General features: G+C 41.3%; 1 protein-coding gene across 2 annotated transcripts in view; it reads right to left on the bottom strand.

Moving 5' to 3' along the window:
- Top2 (topoisomerase 2) overlaps window positions 1–27,262 on the bottom strand; it is a 151,045-nt gene that overhangs the window by 22,318 nt on the left and 101,465 nt on the right. The window contains exons 21-25 of one of the 2 annotated variants that reach the window (XM_071658510.1): window positions 21,980–22,060; window positions 11,868–11,885; window positions 5,756–5,872; window positions 2,247–2,402; window positions 1,904–2,051 (exon numbers count right to left, since the gene is read on the bottom strand). In XM_071658510.1, the coding sequence (XP_071514611.1) occupies window positions 1,904–2,051; window positions 2,247–2,402; window positions 5,756–5,872; window positions 11,868–11,885; window positions 21,980–22,060 (520 nt within the window). The remainder of the gene's footprint in view (window positions 1–1,903; window positions 2,052–2,246; window positions 2,403–5,755; window positions 5,873–11,867; window positions 11,886–21,979; window positions 22,061–27,262) is intronic. The other variant, XM_071658511.1, reaches the window with a different exon arrangement.

The raw sequence follows: 27,262 nt of genomic DNA, 5'->3' as shown, positions 1-27,262 counted from the left end.
ACCACTCTCCATGATTCTTACTTCACACACCACCCTGACCAAAACACTCTACATCTGCCACTCTATCATTAAACACATTCAACAATCCTTCAAAATACTCACTCTTATCTCCTCCTCACTCCATCACTACCTGTTATCACTTCCCCCCTTCATGAATGTTCCCATTTGCTCTTTTGTTTTACACACATTACTTACCTCCTTCCAAAATATCTTTTTACTCTTCCTAAAGTTCAATGACACTCTCTCACCTAAACTTTCATTTGCCCTCTTTTTCAACCATTGCACCTTCATCTTGACCTCCTGTCGCTTTCTCTTAAACATCTTAAGGTAATTTGCATTTGCACTCTTTCCTTTAAGTATCTTCTACATGCCACCCTTTTCTCTTTCACTAACAACTTTACTTCTTCATCCCACCACTCACTACCCTTTCTAACCAGCCCACCTCCCACCTTTCTCATGTCACATGCATCTCTTGCATATGCCATCACTGCTTCCTTAATACATCCCATTCCTCACCCACTCCATTCACTTCATTTGCTCTCACTTTTGCCATTCTACAATCAATCTCTCCAGGTACTTTTGCCATTCTACAATCAATCTCTCCAGGTACTTTTGCCATTCTACAATCAATCTCTCCAGGTACTTTTGCCATTCTACAATCAATCTCTCCTGGTATTTCTTCATACAAGTCTCCTTTCTAAGCTCACTCACTCTCACCACTCTCTTCTCACCATTATTCTCTCTTCTTTTTTGAAAACCTCTACAAATCTTCACCTTTGCCTCCACAAGATAGTGATCAGACATCCCACCAGCTGCCCCTTTCAGCACATTTATATCCAAAAGTTTCTCTTTTTCATGCCTATCAAATAATACATAATCTAATAATGACCACTGACCATCTCTCCTACTCACATATGTATACTTGTATATATCTCTCTTTTTAAACCAGGTATTCCCAATAACCAGTCTTTTTCACCACACAAATCCAAAAGCTCTTCATCATTTTCATTCACAACACTGAATACCCCATGTGCACCAATTACAACCTCAACTGCCACATTACTCACCTTTGCATTCAAATCACCCATCACTAACGCTCAGTTTTGTGCATTAAAACTGCTGACATTCATTCAGCTGCTCCCAAAACACTTGCCTCTCATGATGAATCATAAACCCTTTACTCATTAGTACCAGAGCACATCACTGGTAATTTAGCTGAGTCATTGTAATGAAAGAATTTTGTTTTATCATTGTGTACCCCAACAATAATTCAAGGATAACAAATGATCTTGTCATATGGTCCTAAATAAAATAAAGACAAGATCCCAGCAGGCCACTAACATTCTTTGTGTGATGATGGTCACAAAGTCCACTCGATTCTTGTTAAAATTATGTAGATAAAATTACACTACTCTAAGCTTTTTTCCCCCATAAGCAAAAAAACTATAAAATAATTTTTCTTCTATTGATAGATATACAAAACTGTTCTTTGTTCAGGAGAATCACTTTATTTACCAGATTTACCAATCCTAAGGTGTGGAAGAGGAGCAGCACTGAATGTTAGGGGTGGCAAGTTCCCAGAAAAGGCATACAACAATCCACAATAAAAAATTATTGAAGCCTGGAGGCAATTCAAATGACTCATCATCAATTTTGTTGCCAACTATGTTCAGCCAACAATGTGCACAAGATTCAACATGTTAAACTAAACTGTGTATGTAGAATCACACCAACAGCACTATACTCCGTAGGGCATCAATTGATGCCCATATTATTGAAAGGGTTAAGGACTTGTTACTGAAGAGTTCACAGTACTAGAGAAGACAACAAACAAGCACCACAATTTCAACCAAAGTGAGATGCTGATGCCAAGGTGACAAACACAGAGAAACTAAACTTTTACCTGCCATCCGTCTTCCTGAAGCCCGTCCCCTGGGTTGAACATTATCTTTTTGCTGAATATTTTCAGATGCATCACTATCCACATCATCTTGCTCATCATCATCATCAGATTCCCACAGATTTTTTCCCTTTCTCTTTTTTGGGGATGGCTGAAAGAAAAATTCTTAGTTTAGATATCTATGGTCTCAATTTTCAAGTAGAGTACTGAAATATCAAAATAATATGACATTATTGAAGCGAGTTTTATCAAGTGCAACATCAGAGTACTGAAATATCAAAATAATGAGACATTATTGAAGCAAGTTTTATCAAGTGCGACATTACCTATCAAATGCTTTACAAACCTTTTTAGTTTGTTTTGTCCCGTCACTACTTTTTTTTGACTTTGCCTTCTTTATGATCAAGTCAGGAGAGTTCCCAAGACGGGCAGCTAAAGACTTGCCAGTGTTGGCAGATACAAGGTCATCAAAGTCATCATTCTCTACTGCTTCCTTCTTGATCTGTAAGTGAAGAATTCAACAAAAAATTACAAAATACAAAGCTAAATATTTTCAGTAAGCCAACAATGGTAAAAATAATCTGTTTTCATTTACTTTATTTATAATCGCTCTAGGACCAATTTCTATGAAGGAGTCCTGTTAAGGGTGAGGCACTAAAGATTAAAAAATGGCACTGAAGTTCACTAGCTATGGAGATTGTATTAACATCACCACAAAATTGGGGAAGTTCCATTTGGGAACAGGAATCAGAGATATAGATAGATAGAATCTTAGTGTTACTCAAGGCCTTTCTAAAAAAAAACTCCTGCAGCCCAAGGTTCCACTAATTCCACTAGCAGGGAAATGTATACTCCTTTGGAGTGAGAAGTTCTTCAAAACTTGACCCACTTGCCCTATCCACAAAAGGTTCACCTATCCTCTTTGGCTCCAGAGAGCTGGCTGCTTGTGTGCTCCCACCACCGACTAGACCACACAATGCGCACTAAGCTGCAGCATTACATGATTACTATATGGCCACTGGCAACTCAAGGGTGGGCTATTTTGATAACTGTTCCTTTCCCTTCCCTCAAAGCTTTGGAGCTCTCTACCCTTTTCATGTCTCTCACAATACATATGACCTACAAACTTTTAAAAGTTTTTCATTTCCTCGAAAATTCATACATACTTTTTCTTGTTTCTTGTCGTTCCCTTTCACTAACCTCTTTATACTTCAATTAAGCCCCAGCCTTGATGTGAACTCTCTCTCTCTCTCTCGGGTTATTTCTAGAAAAATGCTACATCACCAACTAAAAAAAACAGACTCAAAATACCACCCATCAACCTTCTTCCAAACACACACACGGACTCAGAGCATGTTGACTGATGTAGTGGGTTACGAACAGAAGGCACTGAGATGTCTAGGCCCCTCAAAGAAGCAGCAGACAAAATATCAAAAACCGTTAAGACACATTAGAAGAACAATTATGGATGCAAACTTTCTATATTTATTTATCTATCTATTTTGCTTTGTCGCTGTCTCCCGCATTTGCGAGGTAGTGCAAGGAAACAGACGAAAAAAATGGCCCAACCCACCCCCATACACATGTATATACATACACGTCCACTCATGCAAATATACATACCCATACATATCAATGTACACATATATATTCACACACAGACATATACATATATACACATGCACACAATTCACACTGTCTGCCTTTATTCATTCCCATCGCCACCTCACCACACATGGAATAACATCCCCCTCCCCCCTCATGTGTGCGAGGTAGCACTAGGAAAAGACAACAGAGGCCCCATTCATTCACACTCAGTCTCTAGCTGTCATGCAATAATGCCCGAAACCACACCTCCCTTTCCACATCCAGGCCCCACACAACTTTCCACGGTTTACCCCAGACGCTTCACATGCCTTGATTCAATCCATTGACAGTACGTCGACCCCGGTATACCACATCGATCCAATTCACTCTATTCCTTGCACGCCTTTCACCCTCCTGCATGTTCAGGCCCCGATCACTCAAAATCTTTTTCACTCAATCTTTCCACCTCCAATTTGGTCTCCCACTTCTCGTTCCCTCCACCTCCGACACATATATCTTCTTGGTCAATCTTTCCTTACTCATTCTCTCCATGTGCCCAAACCATTTCAAAACACCCTCTTTTGCTCTCTCAACCACGCTCTTTTTATTTCCACACATCTCTCTTACCCTTACATTACTTACTCGATCAAATCACCTCAAACCACATATTGTCCTCAAACATCTCATTTCCAGCACATCCACCCTCCTGCGCTCAACTCTATCCATAGCCCACGCCTCGCAACCACACAACATTGTTGGAACCACTATTCCTTCAAACATAGCCATTTTCGGAGATAATATATTTACCAACTTTCTGTTGGTAAATATAAGAATAGCTTTCAAGTACATGATAAAGAAAATATATAGCAAAATGTTCATATCCTACTATAGATCAGAACCAGATTATGCTTCTCAGGTTTGGTTACCACCCCTAAAGAAGCACAAAGTCTAGCAGAGGGAAACAAAGGGTACCAAAATAAAGAGAAATGAGTTACTAGGAAAGGGTACAAGCCTTTGTTTTTAAACCATACTGATCTTTTTGAAAGATGCAGGGATAAGACAACCATAGGATAAAGCAAATTAAGTAAGAATTTTCTTAAGACATAAAAAATTCATTTTCAAAGCATAAGTGTGGTAGATGAAAGGAATAAAATGACATGATTAATGCAGACAGTATTCATAAATATCATGGTAGTTCAGAAACTTCAAGAGATTGAGCCCCTTGAGTGTAAAACTCTCTTCCTGTGTGGTACAAATAGGTTATGTCAACCAACAACAGCAGTTTCTCACTCTAGGCTGCCAACATAAGTGTGTCATCTGCAAAGAGCAACAGACTTGCCTACCAGGACCCCCCCATACCCAATGACTGTGTCCATAACCCTTGTATTTACCTTCTTTATCACTCCAACCACAAACAGGTTAACAGCCATTATGATATCACATATCCTTAACAAAAATCCAATTTCACCTACAACCACCCATCCTCGTCAAACACACACACACCTTATAATCTTGATAAAAACTCAGACACCTTATATTCATAGAACTTTCTACAAAGCATATTTATACACCATTAAACACTTTCTCGAGATATATATAACAGTAACCGTAAATTTCTTTTCTTTAAATATTTCTCGGAGATTCTTCAAAGAAAATACCTGGTCTACACATCCTTTACCATTTTGGAAGCCATAATGTTCTCCAATGTGATGCTTTAGCAGGATACCACCCTCACATTCACCAATTTCCCATACAACTTACCAGGTGCACTCAACAAGCTTATACCTCTGTAACTTGAACATTTACTTCTAATGCCACTGTCTTTATAAAACTGCACTATAAAAGCATTCTGCCAATCCTCTGGTACCTCACCCTCTGCCTTACATACACTGAAAATCCTAACTAACCAGTCAACTACAATATTTTTTTTTTTTTTTTTTACCTACAATCCAATCTACTCCAGCTACTCTACCACACTTACTCAAGACATTCACCCACTCATCTTTCACCAAACTATTTGCCAAGACTCTCTACTCCATGTACCTCCAAGTCCTAAACACCCAACATCTGCCACCCTGTCATCTACATTTAAGAGTCTTTCAAAACCATCGCTCCATCTCCTCTTTACCTCTTCTTTGCCTGTTACCATTTCCCAATCTACTACCCTCAACAACGATCCAATTTCTCCTGTTCCACTACTAATGCTACTCTAATAATAATCACAATTATCAAAAAATGAATGTGTTAGTGTATAACATAATTCCTTACCTTTCTGCCTCTGTTCTCCTTAGCCACAGCTGCCTTCTCTGCCTTCTTTCTGATTTCAAGATCAATGACTGGTTCTATTTTTTCACCAAAGGGTGAAGGTTTGGTTTCGCTGTGCACCTGCAGTGACCATAGCATATATATAAAATGAACATAAGCAATAAAATTCAACTGTAAAGACCAAAAGTATAATTAAATCCACAATACTACCACTATACTAAAGAAAATTTCACTTTTCCCTTAATTCAGACACATCCACTAAGAAGCATGGTGACCTTACAAAAAAAAGCATAGAAAGGGCAATGTATTACTCTCAAAAACTTAGCAAATACATTTGACAAAACAATCATATGCTCAAGATCTTTCCAATTCAGTGAGATGATAACCAGTCAGGGATGAAAGGATAAAGCTCACTAAGGTTCTAAAAAGAAATCAATTAGTTCAGTAAAAAGTGGAGAACATATCTTATCAAATACATTAATTGTATATTCACAGTAATATATTAAATGAAAACTATCAAACAACAGAAATGTATCAGATTATATTTACCTAATAACACACACAAACTAATGGCTGTTCTAGTCTAGTTCACAAACTTTCTATAAGACTGTGGCATATAACTACACAAAAAAAAACTTTTATTCCTTATGGATAATTGCTTCTCCTGCCTTAGTAAAGTAGCATTAGAATCAAATATGTATCGCACCAAAACAAGGCCTATCATCTACAATCTCGGGCAACAAATTATTCCATAGTCAACCTTGACCACTTCATGAGCCATAGTTCAGCTCATGAAAGCACGTTGTCTCCTGCATAAATCAACTGATCAAATCCATCCTGCCCCGTGTATACTTCAATATCCTTCTTGAATGTTCAAGGAGGTCTTTGTAAACTAATGGCTTTAGTGGTCCTGCCCATGAATTTTCTATCAGACTGCTATGTTTGCTATGTATGTTTGCACATACAACATCAAGAGATTGTTTTTGCACTCATCAGTGATTAGTATTAAATAAAAATGGAGGAAGGTGAGTGGCTCCAAGTGATGATGACTGTGCCTCAAGGTGAGTGAAGGCACCAAGGTTGTTTAATATGTTTACTGACAAGGTAGTGTGGGAGATAAATGTAATGGTCTTTGAGAAAAGGGATAGTCTACTGAATGCTTGGGTGAGGAAGGCCAATGGGAGATAGCTCAGGTGCTGTTTGCAGTTAACATGGCTTTGGTAGAAGACTTGAGAAAGAAAATGCAGAAACTCATGTCTGAGTTTGGGGAAGTGTATATATATACATACATATATATATATATATATATATATATATATATAAGTTTGAATGGAGAAAAACTGGAGGAAGTGAAGTGTTTTAGATATCTGGGAGTGGATCTGTCAGCGGATGGAACCATGGAAGCGGAAGTGGATCATAGGGTGGGGGAGGGGGCGAAAATTTTGGGAGCCTTGAAAAATGTGTGGAAGTCGAGAACATTATCTCGGAAAGCAAAAATGGGTATGTTTGAAGGAATAGTGGTTCCAACAATGTTGTATGGTTGCGAGGCGTGGGCTATGGATAGAGTTGTGCGCAGGAGGATGGATGTGCTGGAAATGAGATGTTTGAGGACAATGTGTGGTGTGAGGTGGTTTGATCGAGTAAGTAACGTAAGGGTAAGAGAGATGTGTGGAAATAAAAAGAGCGTGGTTGAGAGAGCAGAAGAGGGTGTTTTGAAATGGTTTGGGCACATGGAGAGAATGAGTGAGGAAAGATTGACCAAGAGGATATATGTGTCGGAGGTGGAGGGAACGAGGAGAAGAGGGAGACCAAATTGGAGGTGGAAAGATGGAGTGAAAAAGATTTTGTGTGATCGGGGCCTGAACATGCAGGAGGGTGTAAGGAGGGCAAGGAATAGAGTGAATTGGAGCGATGTGGTATACAGGGGTTGACGTGCTGTCAGTGGAGTGAATCAAGGCATGTGAGGCGTCTGGGGTGGACCATGGAAAGCTGTGTAGGTATGTATACACGTGTGTGGACATGTGTATGTACATGTGTATGGGGGGGGGGTTGGGCCATTTCTTTCGTCTGTTTCCTTGCGCTACCTCGCAGACGCGGGAGACAGCGACAAAGTATAAAAAAAAAAAAAAAAAAAAAAAAAAAATATATATATATATATATATATATATATATATATATATATATATATATATATAGTGAGTGGTGGGATGAAGAAGTAAGATTATTAGTGAAAGAGAAGAGAGAGGCATCTGGACGATTTTTGCAGGGAAAAAATGCAATTGAGTGGGAGATGTATAAAAGAAAGAGACAGGAGGTCAAGAGAAAGGTGCAAGAGGTGAAAAAGAGGGCAAATGAGAGTTGGGGTGAGAGAGTATCATTAAATTTTAGGGAGAATAAAAAGATGTTCTGGAAGGAGGTAAATAAAGTGCGTAAGACAAGGGAGCAAATGGGAACTTCAGTGAAGGGCACTAATGGGGAGGTGATAACAAGTAGTGGTGATGTGAGAAGGAGAAGGAGTGAGTATTTTGAAGGTTTGTTGAATGTGTTTGATGATAGAGTGGCAGATATAGGGTATTTTGGTCGAGGTGGTGTGCAAAGTGAGTGGGTTAGGGAAAATGATTTGGTAAACAGAGAAGAGGTAGTAAAAGCTTTGCGGAAGATGAAAGCCGGCAAGGCAGCAGGTTTGGATGGTATTGCAGTGGAATTTATTAAAAAAGGGGGTGACTATATTGTTCACTGTTTGGTAAGGTTATTTAATGTATGTATGACTCATGGTGAGGTGCCTGAGGATTGGCGGAATGCTTGCATAGTGCCATTGTACAAAGGCAAAGGGGATAAGAGTGAGTGCTCAAATTACAGAGGTATAAGTTTGTTGAGTATTCCTGGTAAATTATATGGGAGGGTATTGATTGAGAGGGTGAAGGCATGTACAGAGCATCAGATTGGGGAAGAGCAGTGTGGTTTCAGAAGTGGTAGAGGATGTGTGGATCAGGTGTTTGCTTTGAAGAATGTATGTGAAATACTTAGAAAAGCAAATGGATTTGTATGTAGCATTTATGGATCTGGAGAAGGCATATGATAGAGTTGATAGAGATGCTCTGTGGAAGGTATTAAGAATATATGGTGTGGGAGGAAAGTTGTTAGAAGCAGTGAAAAGTTTTTATCGAGGATGTAAGGCATGTGTACGTGTAGGAAGAGAGGAAAGTGATTGGTTCTCAGTGAATGTAGGTTTGCGGCAGGGGTGAGTGATGTCTCCATGGTTGTTTAATTTGTTTATGGATGGGGTTGTTAGGGAGGTGAATGCAAGAGTTTTGGAAAGAGGGGCAAGTATGCAGTCTGTTGGGGATGAGAGAGCTTGGGAAGTGAGTCAGTTGTTGTTCGCTGATGATACAGCGCTGGTGGCTGATTCATGTGAGAAACTGCAGAAGCTGGTGACTGAGTTTGGTAAAGTGTGTGAAAGAAGAAAGTTAAGAGTAAATGTGAATAAGAGCAAGGTTATTAGGTACAGTAGGGTTGAGGGTCAAGTCAATTGAGTAAGTTTGAATGGAGAAAAACTGGAGGAAGTAAAGTGTTTTAGATATCTGGGAGTGGATCTGGCAGCAGATGGAACCATGGAAGCGGAAGTGAATCATAGGGTGGGGGAAGGGGCGAAAATCCTGGGAGCCTTGAAGAATGTGTGGAAGTCGAGAACATTATCTTGGAAAGCAAAAATGGGTATGTTTGAAGGAATAGTGGTTGCAAGGTGTGGGCTATGGATAGAGTAGTGCACAGGAGAGTGGATGTGCTGGAAATGAGATGTCTGAGGACAATACGTGGTGTGAGGTGGTTTGATCGAGTAAGTAATGTAAGGGTAAGAGAGATGTGTGGAAATAAGAAGAGCATGGTTGAGAAAGCAGAAGAGGGTGTTTTGAAATGGTTTGGTCACATGGAGAGAATGAGTGAGGAAAGATTGACCAAGAGGATATATGTGTCGGAGGTGGAGGGAACGAGGAGAAGTGGGAGACCAAATTGGAGGTGGAAAGATGGAGTGAAAAAGATTTTGAGTGATCGGGGCCTGAACATGCCCCGCCACACATCCCGCCACACATGAAATGACACCCCTCTCCCCCCAACACGCGCGCAAGGTAGCACTAGGAAAAGACAACAAAGGCCACATTCGTTCACACCTAGTCTCTAGCCGTCATGTATAATGCACCGAAACCACAGCTCCCTTTCCACATCCAGGCCCTACAAAACTTTCCATGGTTTACCCCAGACACTTCACATGCACCGCTTCAATCCATTGACAGCACGTCGACCCCGGTATACCACATTATTCAAATTCACTCTATTCCTCACATGCCTTTCACCCTCCTGCATGTTCAGGCCCTGATCGCCCAAAATCTTTTTCACTCCATCCTTCCATCTCCAATCTGGTCTCCCACTTCTCCTCGTTCCCTCCACCTCTGACACATATATCCTCTTGGTCAATCTTTCCTCACTCAGTCTCTCCATGTGACCAAACCATTTCAATACACCCTCTTCTGCTCTCTCAACCACACTCTTTTTATTACCACATATCTCTCTTATCCTTTCATTACTTACTCAATCAAACCACCTCACACCAAATATTGTCCTCAAACATCTCATTTCAACACATCCACCCTCCTCCGCACAACCCTATCTATAGCCCATGCCTCGCATCGATATAGCATTATTGGAACCCCCATTCCTTCAAACATACCCATTTTTGCTTTCCGAGATAATGTTCCTGCCTTCCACACATTCTTCAAAGCTCCCAGCAATTTTGCCCCTTCCCCCACCCTGTGACTCACTTCTGCTTCCATGGTTCCATTCACTGCCGAGTCCACTCCCAGATATCTAAAACACTTCACATACTCTAATTGTTCTCCATTCCAACTAAACCCCAACTAACCCTGATGATCTTATTCACATTTACTCTCAACTTGCTTCTTTCACACACTTTTCCAAACTCACTCACCACCTCCTGCAGTTTCTCACTTGAATCAGCCACCACTGCTGTATCATCGGCAAACAACAACTGACTCACTTCCCAGGCCCTCTTGTCCCCAACAGACTGCATACTCGCCAACTCTCCAAAACTCTTGCATTCCCTCCCTAACCACCCCATTCACGGTGAAACAAAACAACCATGGTGACATCACACACCCCTGCCACAGACTGACCTTCACTGGGAACCAATCATTATCCTCTAATCCTACTAATACACATGCCTTACACCCTTGATAAAAAGCTCTCTGCTTCTAGCAGCTTACCTCCCACACCATATATTCTTAAGACCTTCCACAGAGCATCTCTATCAACCCTATCATGTGCTTCTCAAGATGCATAAATGCTACATACAAATCCATCTGCTTTTCTGGATATTTCTCACATACATTCTTCAAAGTAACCATCTGATCCACACATCCTCTACATGCCTTCACCCTCTCAATCAGTACCCTCCCATACAATTTCCTGGTACACTCAATAAACTTATGCCCCTGTAGTTTGAACACTCATCTTTATCCACTTTGCCTTTGTACAATGGCACTATAAATGTATTCCGCCAATCCTCAGGCACTTCACCATGATCCATGCATACACTGAATATCCTTATCAACCAATCAACAACACAGCCACCCCCTTTCTTAATAAATTCAAATGCAATACCATCCAATCCTGCCACCATGCCAGATTTCATCTTCCACAAGGCTTTCACCGACTCTTCTCTCTCTACCCAACTACTCTCCGATGCTCACCTCGCACACCACTCGACCAAAACACCCCACATCTGCCACTCTATCATCAAACACTTTTGTCCTGTACTTATGAAAATTTCAAGTTCAACAAAGACTTATGCCTATCACAGTTTTTAAATCTATCATATTTCTCTCTGCATAAAAATAAAACCAAATTCTTATAAAACTTACATTAGCATGAAAAGTTACTATATCACATCAAAACAGTTGGGGAAACCCCCAAAGAAACGTAAGCAAAATGAAAGCCTAAAAAATGAAAAAGGGACAGTTACTTACTACAAAAAAGTTTACAAAATAAGTTTAGAAGTATATGACTTAAGAACCATGCAAAAGAGACTAAGCAATTCTCTTACCGTATCTCCACCACCTCTCTTCATGTGAATTACAAGAAAAAACATTATGAGGACTTATTTCACTCAACAATAAAATCATTTACACATATTCTACAAGAATAAAATCACTTATACTTATATTCTATGAGAAGTGCATCATTAATAAGTCAGAAACTTTATAAGTAAACCTAAAACATGCCCGTTCATGTGATACTAAGCAATGAACACCCTCCCAGCAGATTTTCCATCTAACGAAAAAGTCATCTTTTCACACTGTAGATATATCCATCAGTTTAATGCTTATAACATCTAGATTCTGGAGACATAGTGAATATAAACACTTTGCCAGGTAACTTGTCAAAGATCATCCAGAGTTACATAAAATAAATAAAAATTCAAATTTTGTTTCCCTTAACAGAAATGCATGTAAATAAAAGATACGCAAAACAGTGAACTAACATACACTGTGTGGCCACAGTATAGTGCAGAAGTTAACATGCAGATCCCCTATAGGATACTGGAGGAAGGTGTGCTCATTCAAATTTTCTGTTTCCCATTATAAGAAGAAAGAAATATATGTAAAAGATATATACCAAAAATGGAAATGTACTTTATATGGCCAGATGCAGCACTGAAGTAAATGCACAGATCCCTACATGGATACCTACCAACATACAAATACCTACCATGAGATACTGCCATGATGGCACAGCTAGCAATGAGCAATCACTCCATAAATTGTTTGTACCATATCATTGTTTCCCTTGACCACCACTTCTCCATTCATCGTAAATCTCATTTGTTGTATAATACTGGTTCCTAAAGCAGCTAAAGCAATGACATAATTATCTATTCTGAGCACAACCAGCACAGTCTTCATCTATCACTCGTCAACAAAAATTTTCACATGGAAAAAAAAAATATATATATATCAATTTATTATCATCATTTATCATTATGTGCTGAAAAAGGAATGGTGATTGGGAATACCTGGTTTAAAAAGCGAGATATACATAAGTATACGTATATAAGTAGGAGAGATGGCCAGAGAGCGTTATTGGATTACGTGTTAATTGACAGGCGTGAGAAAGAGAGACTTTTGGATGTTAATGTGCTGAGAGGTGCGACTGGAGGGATGTCTGATCATTATCTTGTGGAGGCTAAGGTGAAGATTTGTATGGGTTTTCAGAAAAGAAGAGAGAATGTTGGGGGGAAGAGGGTGGTGAGAGTAAGTGAGCTTGGGAAGGAGACTTCCATGAGGAAGTACCAGGAGAGACTGAGTACAGAATGAAAAAAGGTGAGAATAAAGGAGGTAAGGGGAGTGGGGGAGGAATGGGATGTATTTAGGGAAGCAGTGATGGCTTGCGCAAAAGATGCTTGTGGCATGAGAAGAGTGGGAGGTGGGTTGATTAGAAAGGGTATTGAGTGGTGGGATGAAGAAGTAAGATTATTAATGAAAGAGAAGAGAGAGGCATTTGGACGATTTTTGCAGGGAAAAAATGCAAATGAGAGGGAGATGCATAAAAGAAAGAGACAGGAGGTCAAGAGAAAGGTGCAAGAGGTGAAAAAGAGGGCAAATGAGAGTTGGGGTGAGAGAGTATCATTAAATTTTACAGAGAATAAAAAGATGTTCTGGAAGGAGGTAAATAAAGTGCATAAGACAAGGGAACAAATGGGAACTTCAGTGACGGGGGCTAATTGGGAGGTGATAACAAGTAGTGGTGATGTGAGAAGGAGATGGAGTGAGTATTTTGAAGGTTTGTTGAATGTGTTTGATGATAGAGTGGCAGATATAGGGTGTTTTGGTCGAGGTGGTGTGCAAAGTGAGAGGGTTAGGGAAAATGATTTGGTAAACAGAGAAGAGGTAGTAAAAGCTTTGCGGAAGATGAAAGCCGGCAAGGCAGCAGGTTTGGATGGTATTGCAGTGGAATCTATTAAAAAAGGGGGTGACTGTATTGTTGACTCGTTGGTAAGGTTATTTAATGTATGTATGACTCATGGTGAGGTGCCTGAGGATTGGCAGAATGATTGCATAGTGCCATTGTATAAAGGCAAAGGGGACAAACGTGAGTGCTCAAATTACAGAGGTATAAGTTTGTTGAGTATTCCTCGGAAATTATATGGGAGGGTATTGATTGAGAGGGTGAAGGCATGTACAGAGCATCAGATTGGGGAAGAGCAGTGTGGTTTCAGAAGTGGTAGAGGATGTGTGGATTAGGTGTTTGCTTTGAAGAATGTATGCGAGAAATACTTAGAAAAGCAAACAGAGTTGTATGTAGCATTTATGGATCTGGAAAAGGTATATGATAGAGTTGAAAGAGATGCTCTGTGGAAGGTACTAAGAATATATGGTGTGGGAGGCAAGTTGTTAGAAGCAGTGAAAAGTTTTTATCGAGAATGTAAGGCATGTGTACGTGTAGGAAGAGAGGAAAGTGATTGGTTCTCAGTGAATGTAGGTTTGCAGCAGGGGTGTGTGATGTCTCCATGGTTGTTTAATTTGTTTATGGATGGGGTTGTTAGGGAGGTGAATGCAAGAGTTTTGGAAAGAGGGGCAAGTATGCAGTCTGTTGGGGATGAGAGAGCTTCGGAAGTGAGTCAGTTGTTGTTCGCTGATGATACAGCGCTGGTGGCTGATTCATGTGAGAAACTGCAGAAGCTGGTGACTGAGTTTGGTAAAGTGTGTGAAAGAAGAAAGTTAAGAGTAAATGTGAATAAGAGCAAGGTTATTAGGTACAGTAGGGTTGAGGGTCAAGTCAATTGGGAGGTAAGTTTGAATGGAGAAAAACTGGAGGAAGTAAAGTGTTTTAGATATCTGGGAGTGGATCTGGCAGCGGATGGAACCATGGAAGTGGAAGTAAATCATAGGGTGGGGGAGGGGGCGAAAATCCTGTGAGCCTTGAAGAATGTGTAGAAGTCGAGAACATTATCTCAGAAAGCAAAAATGGCTATGTTTGAAAGAATAGTGGTTCCAACAATGTTGTATGGTTGCGAGGCGTGGGCTATGGATAGAGTTGTGCGCAGGAGGGTGGATGTGCTGGAAATGAGATGTTTGAGGACAATATGTGGTGTGAGGTGGTTTGATCGAGAAAGTAATGTAAGGGTAAGAGAGATGTGTGGAAATAAAAAGAGCGTGGTTGAGAGAGCAGAAGAGGGTGTTTTGAAATGGTTTGGGCACATGGAGGGAATGAGTGAGGAAAGATTGACCAAGAGGATATATGTGTCGGAGGTGGAGGGAACGAGGAGAAGTAGGAGACCAGATTGGAGGTGGAAAGAGGGAATGAAAAAGATTTTGAGTGATCGGGGCCTGAACATGCAGGAGGGTGAAAGACATGCAAGGAATAGAGTGAATTGGATCGATGTGGTATACCGGGGTTGACGTGCTGTCAATGGATTGAATCAAGGCATGTGAAGCGTCTGGGGTAAACCATGGAAAGTTCTGTGGGGCCTGGATGTGGAAAGGGAGCTGTGGTTTCGGGCATTATTGCATGACAGCTGGAGACTGAGTGTGAGCGAATGGGGCCTTTGTTGTCTTTTCCTGACACTGCCTCGCTCACATGAGGGGGAAGGGGGATGTTATTCCATGTGTGGCGGGGTGGCGATGGGGGTGAGTAGGGGCAGACAGTGTGAATTGTGTGCATGTGTGTATATGTGTGCGTCTGTGTGTGTATATATGTGTGTATGTTGGGATGTGTGGGTGTGTATGTTTGCGTGCGCGGACGTGTGTGTGTGTGCATGTGTGTGGGGGTGGGTTGGGCCATTTCTTTCGTCGGTTTCCTTGCGCTACCTCACAGGCGCGGGAGACAGCGACAAAGCAAAATAAATAAATAAATAATTATCATTATCATACTGTCGCTGTCTCCCACATTTGCGAGGTAGCACAAGGAAACAGATGAAAGAATGGCCCAACCCACCCACATACACATGTATCTTAACTTTTTAAAAGGAGAAACAGAGGAAGGAGTCACGCGGGGAGTGCTCATCCTCCTTGAAGAATCAGATTGGGGTGTCTGTGTGTGGATGTATCCAAGATGAGAAAAAAGGAGAGAAAGGTAGTATGTTTGAGGAAAGGAACCTGGATGTTTTGGCTCTGAGTGAAACGAAGCTCAAGGATAAAGGGGGAAAAGTGGTTTGGGAATGTCTTGGGAGTAAAGTCAGGGGTTAGTGAGAGGACAAGAGCAAGGGAAGGAGTAGCACTACTCCTGAAACAGGAGTGGTGGGAGTATGTGATAGAGTGTAAGAAAGTAAACTCTAGATTGATATGGGTAAAACTGAAAGTGGATGGAGAGAGATGGGTGATTATTGGTGCATAAGCACATGGGCATAAGAAAAATCATGAGAGGCAAGTGTTTTGGGAGCAGCTGAATGAGTGATTTGAATGCAAAGGTGAGTAATGTAGCAGTTGAGGGAATAATTGGTGTACATGGGGTGTTCAGTGTTGTAAATGGAAATGGTGAAAAGCTTGTAGATTTATGTGCTGAAAAAGGACTGGTGATTGATAATACCTGGTTTAAAAAGAGAGATATACGTAAGTATACATATGTAAGTAGGAGAGATGGCCAGAGAGCATTATTGGATTACATGTTAATTGATAGGAGTGCAAAAGAGAGACTTTTGGATGTTAATGTGCTGAGAGGTGCAACTGGAGGGATGTCTGATTATTATCTTGTGGAAGTGAAGGTGAAGATTTGTAGAGGTTTTTAGAAAAGAAGAGACAATGTTGGGGTGAAGAGAGTGGTGAGAGTAAGTGAGCTTGGGAAGGAGACTTGCGTGAGGAAGTACCAGGAGAGACTGAGTACAGAATGGAAAAAGGTGAGAACAAAGGACATAAGGGGAGTGGGGGAGGAATGGGATGTATTTAGGGAAGCAGTGATGGCTTGCACAAAAGATGCTTGTGGCATGAGAAGTCTAGGAGGTGGGCAGATTAGATAGGGTAGTGAGTGATGGGATGAAGTAAAATAATTAGTGAAAGAGAAGAGAGAGACATTGGGACGATTTTTGCAGGGAAATAAAGCAAATGACTAGGAGTTGTATAAAAGAAAGAGGCAGGAGGTCAAGAGAAAGGTGCAAGAGGTGAAAAAGAGGGCAAATGAGAATTGGGGTGAGGGAGTATCATTAAATTTTATGAAGAATAAAAAGAGGGGCAAGTATGAAGTCTGTTGGGGATGAGAGAGCTTGGGAAGTGAGTCAGTTGTTGTTCGCTGATGATACAGCGCTGGTGGCTGATTCATGTGAGAAACTGCAGAAGCTGGTGACTGAGTTTGGTAAAGTGTGTGGAAGAAGAAAGTTGAGAGTAAATGTGAATAAGAGCAAGGTTATTAGGTACAGTAGGGGTGAGGGTCAAGTCAATTGGGAGGTGAGTTTGAATGGAGAAAAACTGGAGGAAGTGAAGTGTTTTAGATATCTGGGAGTGAATCTGTCAGCGGATGGAACCATGGAAGCGGAAGTGGATCATAGGGTGGAGGAGGGGGCGAAAATTTTGGGAGCCTTGAAAAATGTGTGGAAGTCGAGAACACTATCTCGGAAAGCAAAAATGGGTATGTTTGAGGGAATAGTGGTTCCAACAATGTTGTATGGTTGCGAGGCGTGGGCTATGGATAGAGATGTGCGCAGGAGGATGGATGTGCTGGAAATGAGATGTTTGAGGACAATGTGTGGTGTGAGGTGGTTTGATCGAGTAAGTAACGTAAGGGTAAGAGAGATGTGTGGAAATAAAAAGAGCGTGGTTGAGAGAGCAGAAGAGGGTGTTTTGAAATGGTTTGGGCACATGGAGAGAATGAGTGAGGAGAGATTGACCAAGAGGATATATGTGTCGGAGGTGGAGGGAACGAGGAGAAGAGGGAGACCAAATTGGAGGTGGAAAGATGGAGTGAAAAAGATTTTGTGTGATCGGGGCCTGAACATGCAGGAGGGTGAAAGGAGGGCAAGAAATAGAGTGAATTGGAGTCATGTGGTATACAGGGGTTGACGTGCTGTCAGTGGATTGAAGCAAGGCATGTGAAGCGTCTGGGGTAAACCATGGAAAGCTGTGTAGGTATGTATATTTGCGTGTGTGGACGTGTGTATGTACATGTGTATGGGGGGGGGGGGTTGGGACATTTCTTTCGTCCGTTTCCTTGCGCTACCTCGCAAACGCGGGAGACAGCGACAAAGTATAAAAAAAAAAAAAAAAAAAAAAAAAAAAAAAAAAAAAAAAAAAAGATGTTTTGGAAGGAGGTAAATAAAGTGCATAAGACAGGGTAACAAATGGGAACATCAGTGAAGGGGGGTAATGGGGAGGTGATAACAATGTGAGAAGATGGAGTGAGTATTTTGAAGGTTTGTTGAATGTGTTTGATGATAGAGTGGCAGATATAGGGTGTTTTGGTCGAGGTGGTGTGCAAAGTGAGAGGGTTAGGGAGAATGATTTGGTAAACAGAGAAGAGGTAGTAAAAGCTTTGCGGAAGATGAAAGCCGGCAAGGCAGCAGGTTTGGATGGTATTGCAGTGGAATTTATAAAAAAAAAAAAAAAAGGGGGTGACTGTATTGTTGACTGGTTGGTAAGGTTATCTAATGTATGTATGACTCATGGTGAGGTACCTGAGGATTGGCAGAACGCTTGCATAGTGGCACTGTTCAAAGGCAAAGGGGATAAAAGTGAGTGCTTAAATTACAGAGGTATAAGTTTGTTGAGTATTCCTGGTAAATTATATGGGAGGGTATTGAATGAGAGGGTGAAGGCATGTACATATCATCAGACTAGGGAAGAGTAATGTGGTTTCAGAAGTGGTAGAGGATGTGTGGATCACGTGTTTGCTTTGAAGAATGTATGTGAGAAATACTTAGAAAAGCAAATGGATTTGTATGTAGCATTTATGGATCTGGAGAAGGCATATGATAAGAGTTGATAGAGATGCTCTGTGGAAGGTACTAAGAATATATGGTGTGGGAGGCAAGTTGTTAGAAGCAGTGAAAAGTTTTTATCGGGGATGTAAGGCAGGTGCACGTGTAAGAAGAGAGGAAAGTGATTGGTTCTCAGTGAATGTTGGTTTGCGGCAGGGGTGCATGATGTCTCCATGGTTGTTTAATTTGTTTATGGATGGGGCTGTTAGGGAGGTGAATGCAAGAGTTTTGGAAAGAGGGGCAAGTATGCAGTCTATTGTGGATGAGAGTGCTTGGGAAGTGAGTCAGTTGTTGTTCGATGATGATACAGCGTAGGTAGCTGATTCGGGTGTGAAACTGCAGAAGCTGGGGACTGAGTTTGGTAAAGTGTGTGAAAGAAGAAAGCTGAGGGTAAATGTGAATAAGAGCAAGGTTATTAGGTACAGTAGGGTTGAGGGACAAGTCAATTGGAAAGTAAGTGTGAATGGAGAAAAACTGATGGAAGTGAAGTGTTTTAGATATCTGGGAGTGGATTTGGCAGCAGATAGAACCATGGAAGCAGAAGTGAATCATAGGGTGGGGGAGGGGGCGAAAGTTTTGGGACCGTTAAAGAATGTGTGGAAGTCGAGAACAATATCTTGGAAAGCAAAAATGGGTATGTTTGAAGGAATAGTGGTTCCAACAATGTTATATGGTTGCGTGGCGTGGGCTATAGATAGAGTTGTGCGGAGGATGGTGTATGTGCTGGAAATGAGATGTTTGAGGACAATATGTGGTGTGAGGTGGTTTGATCGAGTACGTAATAATAGGGTAAGAGAGATGTGTGGTAATAAAAAGAGTGTGGTTGAGAGAGCAAAAGAGGGTGTTTTGAAATGGTTTGGTCACATGGTGAGATTGACAAAGAGGATATATGTCTCAGAGGTGGAGGGAATGAGGAGAAGTGGGAGACCAAATTGGAGGTGGAAAGATGGAGTGTAAAAATTTTGAGTGATCGAGGCCTGAACATGCAGGAGGTGAAAGGTGTGCAAGGAATAGAGTGAATTGGAACGATGTGGTATACCAGGGTCGATGTGCTGTCAATGGATTGAACCAGGGCATGTGAAGCGTCTGGGGTAAACCATGGAAAGTTCTGTGGGGCCTTGATGTGGAAAGGGAGCTGTGGTTTCGGTGCATTATACATGACAGCAAGAGACCAAGTGTGAATGAATGTGGCCTTTGGTGTCTTTTCATAGCACTACCTCGCACATGAGGGGGGAGGGGGTTGTTATTTCATGTGTGGCGGGGTGACGATGGGAATGAATAAAGGCAGACAGTATGAATTATGTACATGTGTATATATGAATATGTCTGTGTGTGTATATATATATGTATACGTTGAGATGTATAGGTATGTATATGTGCAGGCGTGGACATATATATATATAATAAGCAAAATAATAATAAAATATATATCTTTCTTTCATACTATTCGCCATTTCCCGCATTAGCGAGGTAGCGTTAAGAACAGAGGACTGGGCCTTAGAGGGAATATCCTCACCTGGCCCCCTTCTCTGGTCCTTCTTGAGAGAGAGAGAGAGAGAGAGAGAGAGAGAGAGAGAGAGAGAGAGAGAGAGAGAGAGAGAGAGAGAGAGAGAGAGAGAGATATCCACAACAGACTTCATTCTTGCCCCTCTTTCCAAAACTCTTGCATTCACCTCCCTAACAACCCCATCCATAAACATATTAAACAACCATGGAGACATCACACACCCCTGCCGCAAACCTACATTCACCGAGAACCAATCACTTTCCTCTCTTCCTACACGTACACATGCCTTACATCCTCGATAAAAACTTTTCACTGCTTCTAACAACTTGCCTCCCACACCATATATTCTTAGTACCTTCCACAGAGCATCTCTATCAACTCTATCATATGCCTTCTCCAGATCCATAAATGCTACATACACATCCATTTGCTTTTCTAAGTATTTCTCACATACATTCTTCAAAGCAAACACCTGATCCACACATCCTCTACCACTTCTGAAACCACATTACTCTTCTCTAGTCTGATGCTATGTACATACCTTCACCCTCTCAATCAATACCCTCCCATATAATTTACCAGGAATACTCAACAAACTTATACCTCTGTAATTTGAGCACTCACTCTTATCCCCTTTGCCTTTACACAATGGCACTATGCACACATTCCGCCAATCCTCAGGCACCTCACCATGAATCATACATACATTAAATAACCTTACCAACCAGTCAACAATAGTCACCCCCTTTTTTAATAAATTCCACTGCAATACCATCCAAACCTGCTGCCTTGCCGGCTTTCATCTTCCGCAAAGCTTTTACTACCTCTTCTCTGTTTACCAAACCACTCTCCCTGACCCTCTCACTTTGCACATCCCCTCAAACAAAACACCCTATACCTGCCAATCTATCATCTAACACATTCAACAAAACTTCAAAATACTCATTCTATCTCCTTCTCACTTGACCTCAACTTGTTATTACCTCCCCATTAGTCCCCTTCACTGATGTTCCCATTCAAACTTACCTCCCAATTAACTTGCCCCTCAACCCTACTGAATCTAATAACCTTGCTCTTATTCACATTTAGTCTCAACTTTCTCCTTTCACACAGTTTACCAAACTCAGTCACCAACCTCTGCAGTTTCTCACCCGAATCAGCCACCAGCACTGTCTCATCATCGAACAACTGGCTCTCATCCAGAACAGACCGTAAACTTGCCCCTCTCCAAAACTCTTGCATTCCCTTCCTTAACTGCCCCATTCATAAGCAAAGCCAGGTATTCATTACGTTCATTATATTAATTACATCAACCAACCTCTAAGGGTGGATGAACAGCTGCACTGACTAAGGGACAACTGTCACAAGCAGGATTCACCCCTATGTACTCTACACTGGGAGGCTCATGAATGTGTCAAGGTCAGGAACGATAAACGCTACACCACAGAGGACCCATTTTGTTATGCAAGGAAACACTCATGTATTAAGAAATAAATAATTAAGCCAAACAAGAGGTCTCAACTTACTGTCAAGTCCAGGAATTTAATATACAATGAAATTTGGAATGTTACCATTCCAGATACTAGTTTCACTAAACAGTGAACATATGTGATTATCTTACTGTTACGTATAAGAACAAATATAAGTCTCCTAAACAAAATCATTAAAGTTGCTACAGTAATTCTCCAACCTTTCTGCACTTGTCTCCATATCATACATTAATTAATAACAAAAAACACATACTCACTTTTTTAGACTTTTTCGATCCAACATCACTCTTCTTGGAGACCTGATCATCTTCCTGTTCCTTCATCTCAACAGCATCCAACTGTGTATAATGAAAATTCACTTCATGAAAATCAAATATACAGCAAAATGCCACTACAGAAAAATAGAATAAAATCTGAATAATAATGAGGCTATTCAAAGAAATATATTTACAGACCAGATGAAGTTATTGGGTGGTAATTCTGAGGCTGAAATCCTTTTTCTAAGTCTTCCTGAAAGCTACTATCCAATCACTCATTGTTATGGTCTGATCACACTCAAGCATTATACATAATTTCTGGTTTCCTATCTCTGAGTTTTCCTTCAATGCATCAACTACCAACATACCCAAATACATGCAAGGATTTCATAATCTTAAGCTAGACAGGAGTATTTCAGGATTAAAGATATTTATTTATTCATATCTTTTTTTGCCCTCTTTTTCACCTTTTGCACCTTTCTCTTGACCTCCTGTCTCTTTCTTTTATACATCTCCCACTCATTTGCATTATTTACCAGTAAAAATCATCCAAATGTCTCTCTCTTCTCTTTCACTAATAATCTTACTTCTTCATCCCACCACTCACTACCCTTTCTAATCTGCCCACCTCCCATGCTTCTCATGCCACAAGCATCTTTTGCGCAAGCCATCACTGCTTCCCTAAACACATCCCATTCCTCTCCCACTCCCCTTACATCCTTTGTTCTCACCTTTTTCCATTCTGTATTCAGCCTCTCCTGGTACTCCCTCACACAAGTCTCCTTCCCAAGCTCACCTACTCTCACCACTCTCTTCACCCAAACACTCTCTCTTCTTTTCTGAAAACCTCTACAAATCTTCACCCTCACCCCCACAAGATAATGATCAGACATCCCTCCAGTTGCACCTCTCAGCACATTAACATCCAAAAAGCTCTCTTTCACGCGCCTTTCAATTAACATTTAATCCAATAACGCTCTCTGGCCATCTCTCCTACTTACATACGTATACTTATGTATATCTCTTTTTAAACCAGATATTCCTAATCACTGGTCCTTTTTCAGCACATAAATCTACAAGCTCTTCACCATTTCCATTTACAACACTGAACACCCCATGTATACCAATTATTCCCTCAACTGCCACATTACTCACATTTGCATTCAAGTCACCCATCACTATAACCCGGTCTAGTGCATCAAAACCACTAACAAATGAGAGTTGGGGTGAGAGAGTACCATTAAATTTTAGGAAGAATAAAAAGATGTTTTGGAAGGAGGTAAATAAAGTGTTTAAGACAAGGGAACAAATGGGAACTTCAGTGAAGGGCACAAATGGGGAGGTGATAACAAGTAGTGGTGATGTGAGAAGGAGATGGAGTGAGTATTTTGAAGGTTTGTCGAATGTGTTTGATGATAGAGTGGCAGATATAGGGTATTTTGGTCGAGGTGGTGTGCAAAGTGAGAGGGTTAGGGAAAATGATTTGGTAAACAGAGAAGAGGTAGTAAAAGCTTTGCGGAAGATGAAAGCCGGCAAGGCAGCAGGTTTGGATGGTATTGCAGTGGAATTTATTAAAAAAGGGGGTGACTGTATTGTTGACTGGTTGGTAAGGTTATTTAATGTATGTATGATTCATGGTGAGGTGCCTGAGGATTGGCGGAATGCTTGCATAGTGCCATTGTACAAAGGCAAAGGGGATAAGAGTGAGTGCTCAAATTACAGAGGTATAAGTTTGTTGAGTATTCCTGGTAAATTATATGGGAGGGTATTGATTGAGAGGGTGAAGGCATGTACAGAGCATCAGATTGGGGAAGAGCAGTGTGGTTTCAGAAGTGGTAGAGGATGTGTGGATCAGGTGTTTGCTTTGAAGAATGTATGTGAGAAATACTTAGAAAAGCAAATGGATTTGTATGTAGCATTTATGGATCTGGAGAAGGCATATGATAGAGTTGATAGAGATGCTCTGTGGAAGGTATTAAGAATATATGGTGTGGGAGGAAAGTTGTTAGAAGCAGTGAAAAGTTTTTATCGAGGATGTAAGGCATGTGTACGTGTAGGAAGAGAGGAAAGTGATTGGTTCTCAGTGAATGTAGGTTTGCGGCAGGGGTGTGTGATGTCTCCATGGTTGTTTAATTTGTTTATGGATGGGGTTGTTAGGGAGGTGAATGCAAGAGTTGTGGAAAGAGGGGCAAGTATGAAGTCTGTTGGGGATGAGAGAGCTTGGGAAGTGAGTCAGTTGTTGTTCGCTGATGATACAGCGCTGGTGGCTGATTCATGTGAGAAACTGCAGAAGCTGGTGACTGAGTTTGGTAAAGTGTGTGGAAGAAGAAAGTTAAGAGTAAATGTGAATAAGAGCAAGGTTATTAGGTACAGTAGGGTTGAGGGTCAAGTCAATTGGGAGGTGAGTTTGAATGGAGAAAAACTGGAGGAAGTGAAGTGTTTTAGATATCTGGGAGTGGATCTGGCAGCGGATGGAACCATGGAAGCGGAAGTGGATCATAGGGTGGGGGAGGGGGCGAAAATTCTGGGAGCCTTGAAGAATGTGTGGAAGTCGAGAACATTATCTCAGAAAGCAAAAATGGGTATGTTTGAAGGAATAGTGGTTCCAACAATGTTGTATGGTTGCGAGGCGTGGGCTATGGATAGAGTTGTGCGCAGGAGGATGGATGTGCAGGAAATGAGATGTTTGAGGACAATGTGTGGTGTGAGGTGGTTTGATCGAGTAAGTAACGTAAGGGTAAGAGAGATGTATGGAAATAAAAAGAGCGTGGTTGAGAGAGCAGAAGAGGGTGTTTTGAAATGGTTTGGGCACATGGAGAGAATGAGTGAGGAAAGATTGACCAAGAGGATATATGTGTCGGAGGTGGAGGGAACGAGGAGAAGAGGGAGACCAAATTGGAGGTGGAAAGATGGAGTGAAAAAGATTTTGTGTGATCGGGGCCTGAACATGCAGGAGGGTGAAAGGAGGGCAAGGAATAGAGTGAATTGGGGCGATGTGGTATACCGGGGTTGACATGCTGTCAGTTGATTGAATCAAGGCATGTGAAGCGTCTGGGGTAAACCATGGAAAGCTGTGTAGGTATGTATATTTGCGTGTGTGGACGTATGTATATACATGTGTATGGGGGTGGGTTGGGCCATTTCTTTCGTCTGTTTCCTTGCGCTATCTCGCAAACGCGGGAGACAGCGGAAAAAAAAAAAAAAAATTTGTTGAGTATTTCTGGTTAATATATGGGAGGGTATTGATTGAGAGGGTGAAGGCATGTACAGAGCATCAGATTGGGGAAGAGCAGTGTGGTTTTAGAAGTGGAAGAGGATGTGTGGATCAGGTGTTTCCTTTGAAAATGTATGTGAGAAATACTTAGAAAGGCAAATGGATTTGTATGTAGCATTTATGAATCTAGAGAAGGCATGGTGTGGGAGGCAAGTTGTTAGAAGCAGTGAAAAGTTTTTATCGAGGATGTAAGGCATGTGTACGTGTAGGAAGAGAGGAAAGTGATTGGTTCTCAGTGAATGTGGGTTTGCGGCAGGGGTGTGTGATGTCTCCATGGTTGTTTAATTTGTTTATGGATGGGGTTGTTAGGGAGGTGAATGCAGGAGTTTTGGAAAGAGGGGCAAGTATGAAGTCTGTTGTGGATGAGAGAGCTTGGGAAGTTAGTCAGCTGTTGTTCGCTGAAGGTACAGCGCTGGTGGCTGATTCATGTGAGAAACTGCAGAAACTAGTGACTGAGTTTGGTAAAGTGTGTGAAAGAAGAAAGTTGAGAGTATATGTGAATAAGAGTAAGGTTATTAGGTACAGTAGGGTTTAGGGTCAAGTAAATTGGGAGTTAAGTTGAAAAGGAGAAAAACTGGAGGAAGTGAAGTGTTTTAGATATCTGGGAGTGGATTTGGCAGCGGATGGAACCATGGAAGCGGAAGTGAATCATAGGGAAGGGGAGGGGGCGAAAATTCTGGGAGCCTTGAAGAATGTGTGGAAGTTGAAAACATTATCTCAGAACACAAAAATGGGTATGTTTGAAGGAGTAGTGGTTCCAACAATGTTGTATGGTTGCAAGGCATGGGCTATGGATAGAGTTGTGTGCAGGAGGGTGGATGTGCTGGAAATGAGATGTTTGAGGACAATATGTGGTGTGAGGTGGTTTGATCAAGTAAGTAATAATAGGGTAAGAGAGATGTGTGGTAATAAAAAGAGTGTGGTTGAGAGAGCAGACGAAGGTGTTTTGAAATGGTTTGGTCACATGGAGAGAATGAGTGAGGAAAGATTGAACAAGACGATATATGTGTCAGAGGTGGAGGGAACAAGAGAAGTGGGAGACCAAATTGGAGGTGGAAAGATGTGAGGTGGGGTGGCGATGGGAACAGATGAAGGCAGCGAGTATGAATATGTACATGTGTATATATGTATATGTCTGTGTGTGTATATGTCTGTATTCTGTCAATGTGACCAAACCATTCCAACACACCCTCTTCTCCTCTTTTAAATACACACTGTCTATCACCACACATCTCTCTTACTCTTTCATTAATCACTCGATCAAACCACCTCACACCACACATTGTCCTTAAACATCTCATTTCCAACACATCCACCCTCCTCCGTGCAACCCTATCTATAGCCCATGTCTCTCAACCATATAACATTGTTGGAACCAATTCATTCAACTTCACTCTATTCCTTGCATGCCTTTAACCCTCCTGTATGTCCAGGCCCAAATCGCTCAAAACTTTTTCACTCCATTCTTCCACCTCCAATTTGGTCTCCTGCTTCTCCCTCTTCCCTCAATCTCTGGCACATACATCCTCTTTGTCAATCTTTCCTCACTCATTCTCTCCATGTGACCAAACCAATTCAACACAACCTCTCCAGCTCTCTCAACCACACTCTGTCTATTACCACACATCTCTCTTACTCTTTCATTAATCACTCGATCAAACCACCTCACACCACATATTGTCCTTAAACATCTCATTTCCAACACATCCACCCTCCTCCGGACAACCATATCTATAGCCCATGCCTCACAACTATATTAACATTGCTGGAACCACTCTTTCTTCAAAAATACCCATTTTTGCTCTCTCAGATAACATTCTCATCTTCCACACATTCTTCAATGTTCCCAGAACCTTTGCCCCCTTCCCCACCCTGTGACTCACTTCTACTTCCATCCCCTGCTAAGTCCACTCCCAGATATCTAAAACAATGCACTTCTGCCAGGTTCTCTCCATTCAGACTTACCTCCTAATTAACTTGACCCTCAACCCTACTGAATCTAATAACCT

Source organism: Panulirus ornatus, chromosome 66, assembly GCF_036320965.1.
Source record: "Panulirus ornatus isolate Po-2019 chromosome 66, ASM3632096v1, whole genome shotgun sequence".
Classification (NCBI taxonomy): Eukaryota; Metazoa; Arthropoda; class Malacostraca; order Decapoda; family Palinuridae; genus Panulirus; species Panulirus ornatus.
This window is presented reverse-complemented; position numbering and strand designations above follow the sequence as displayed.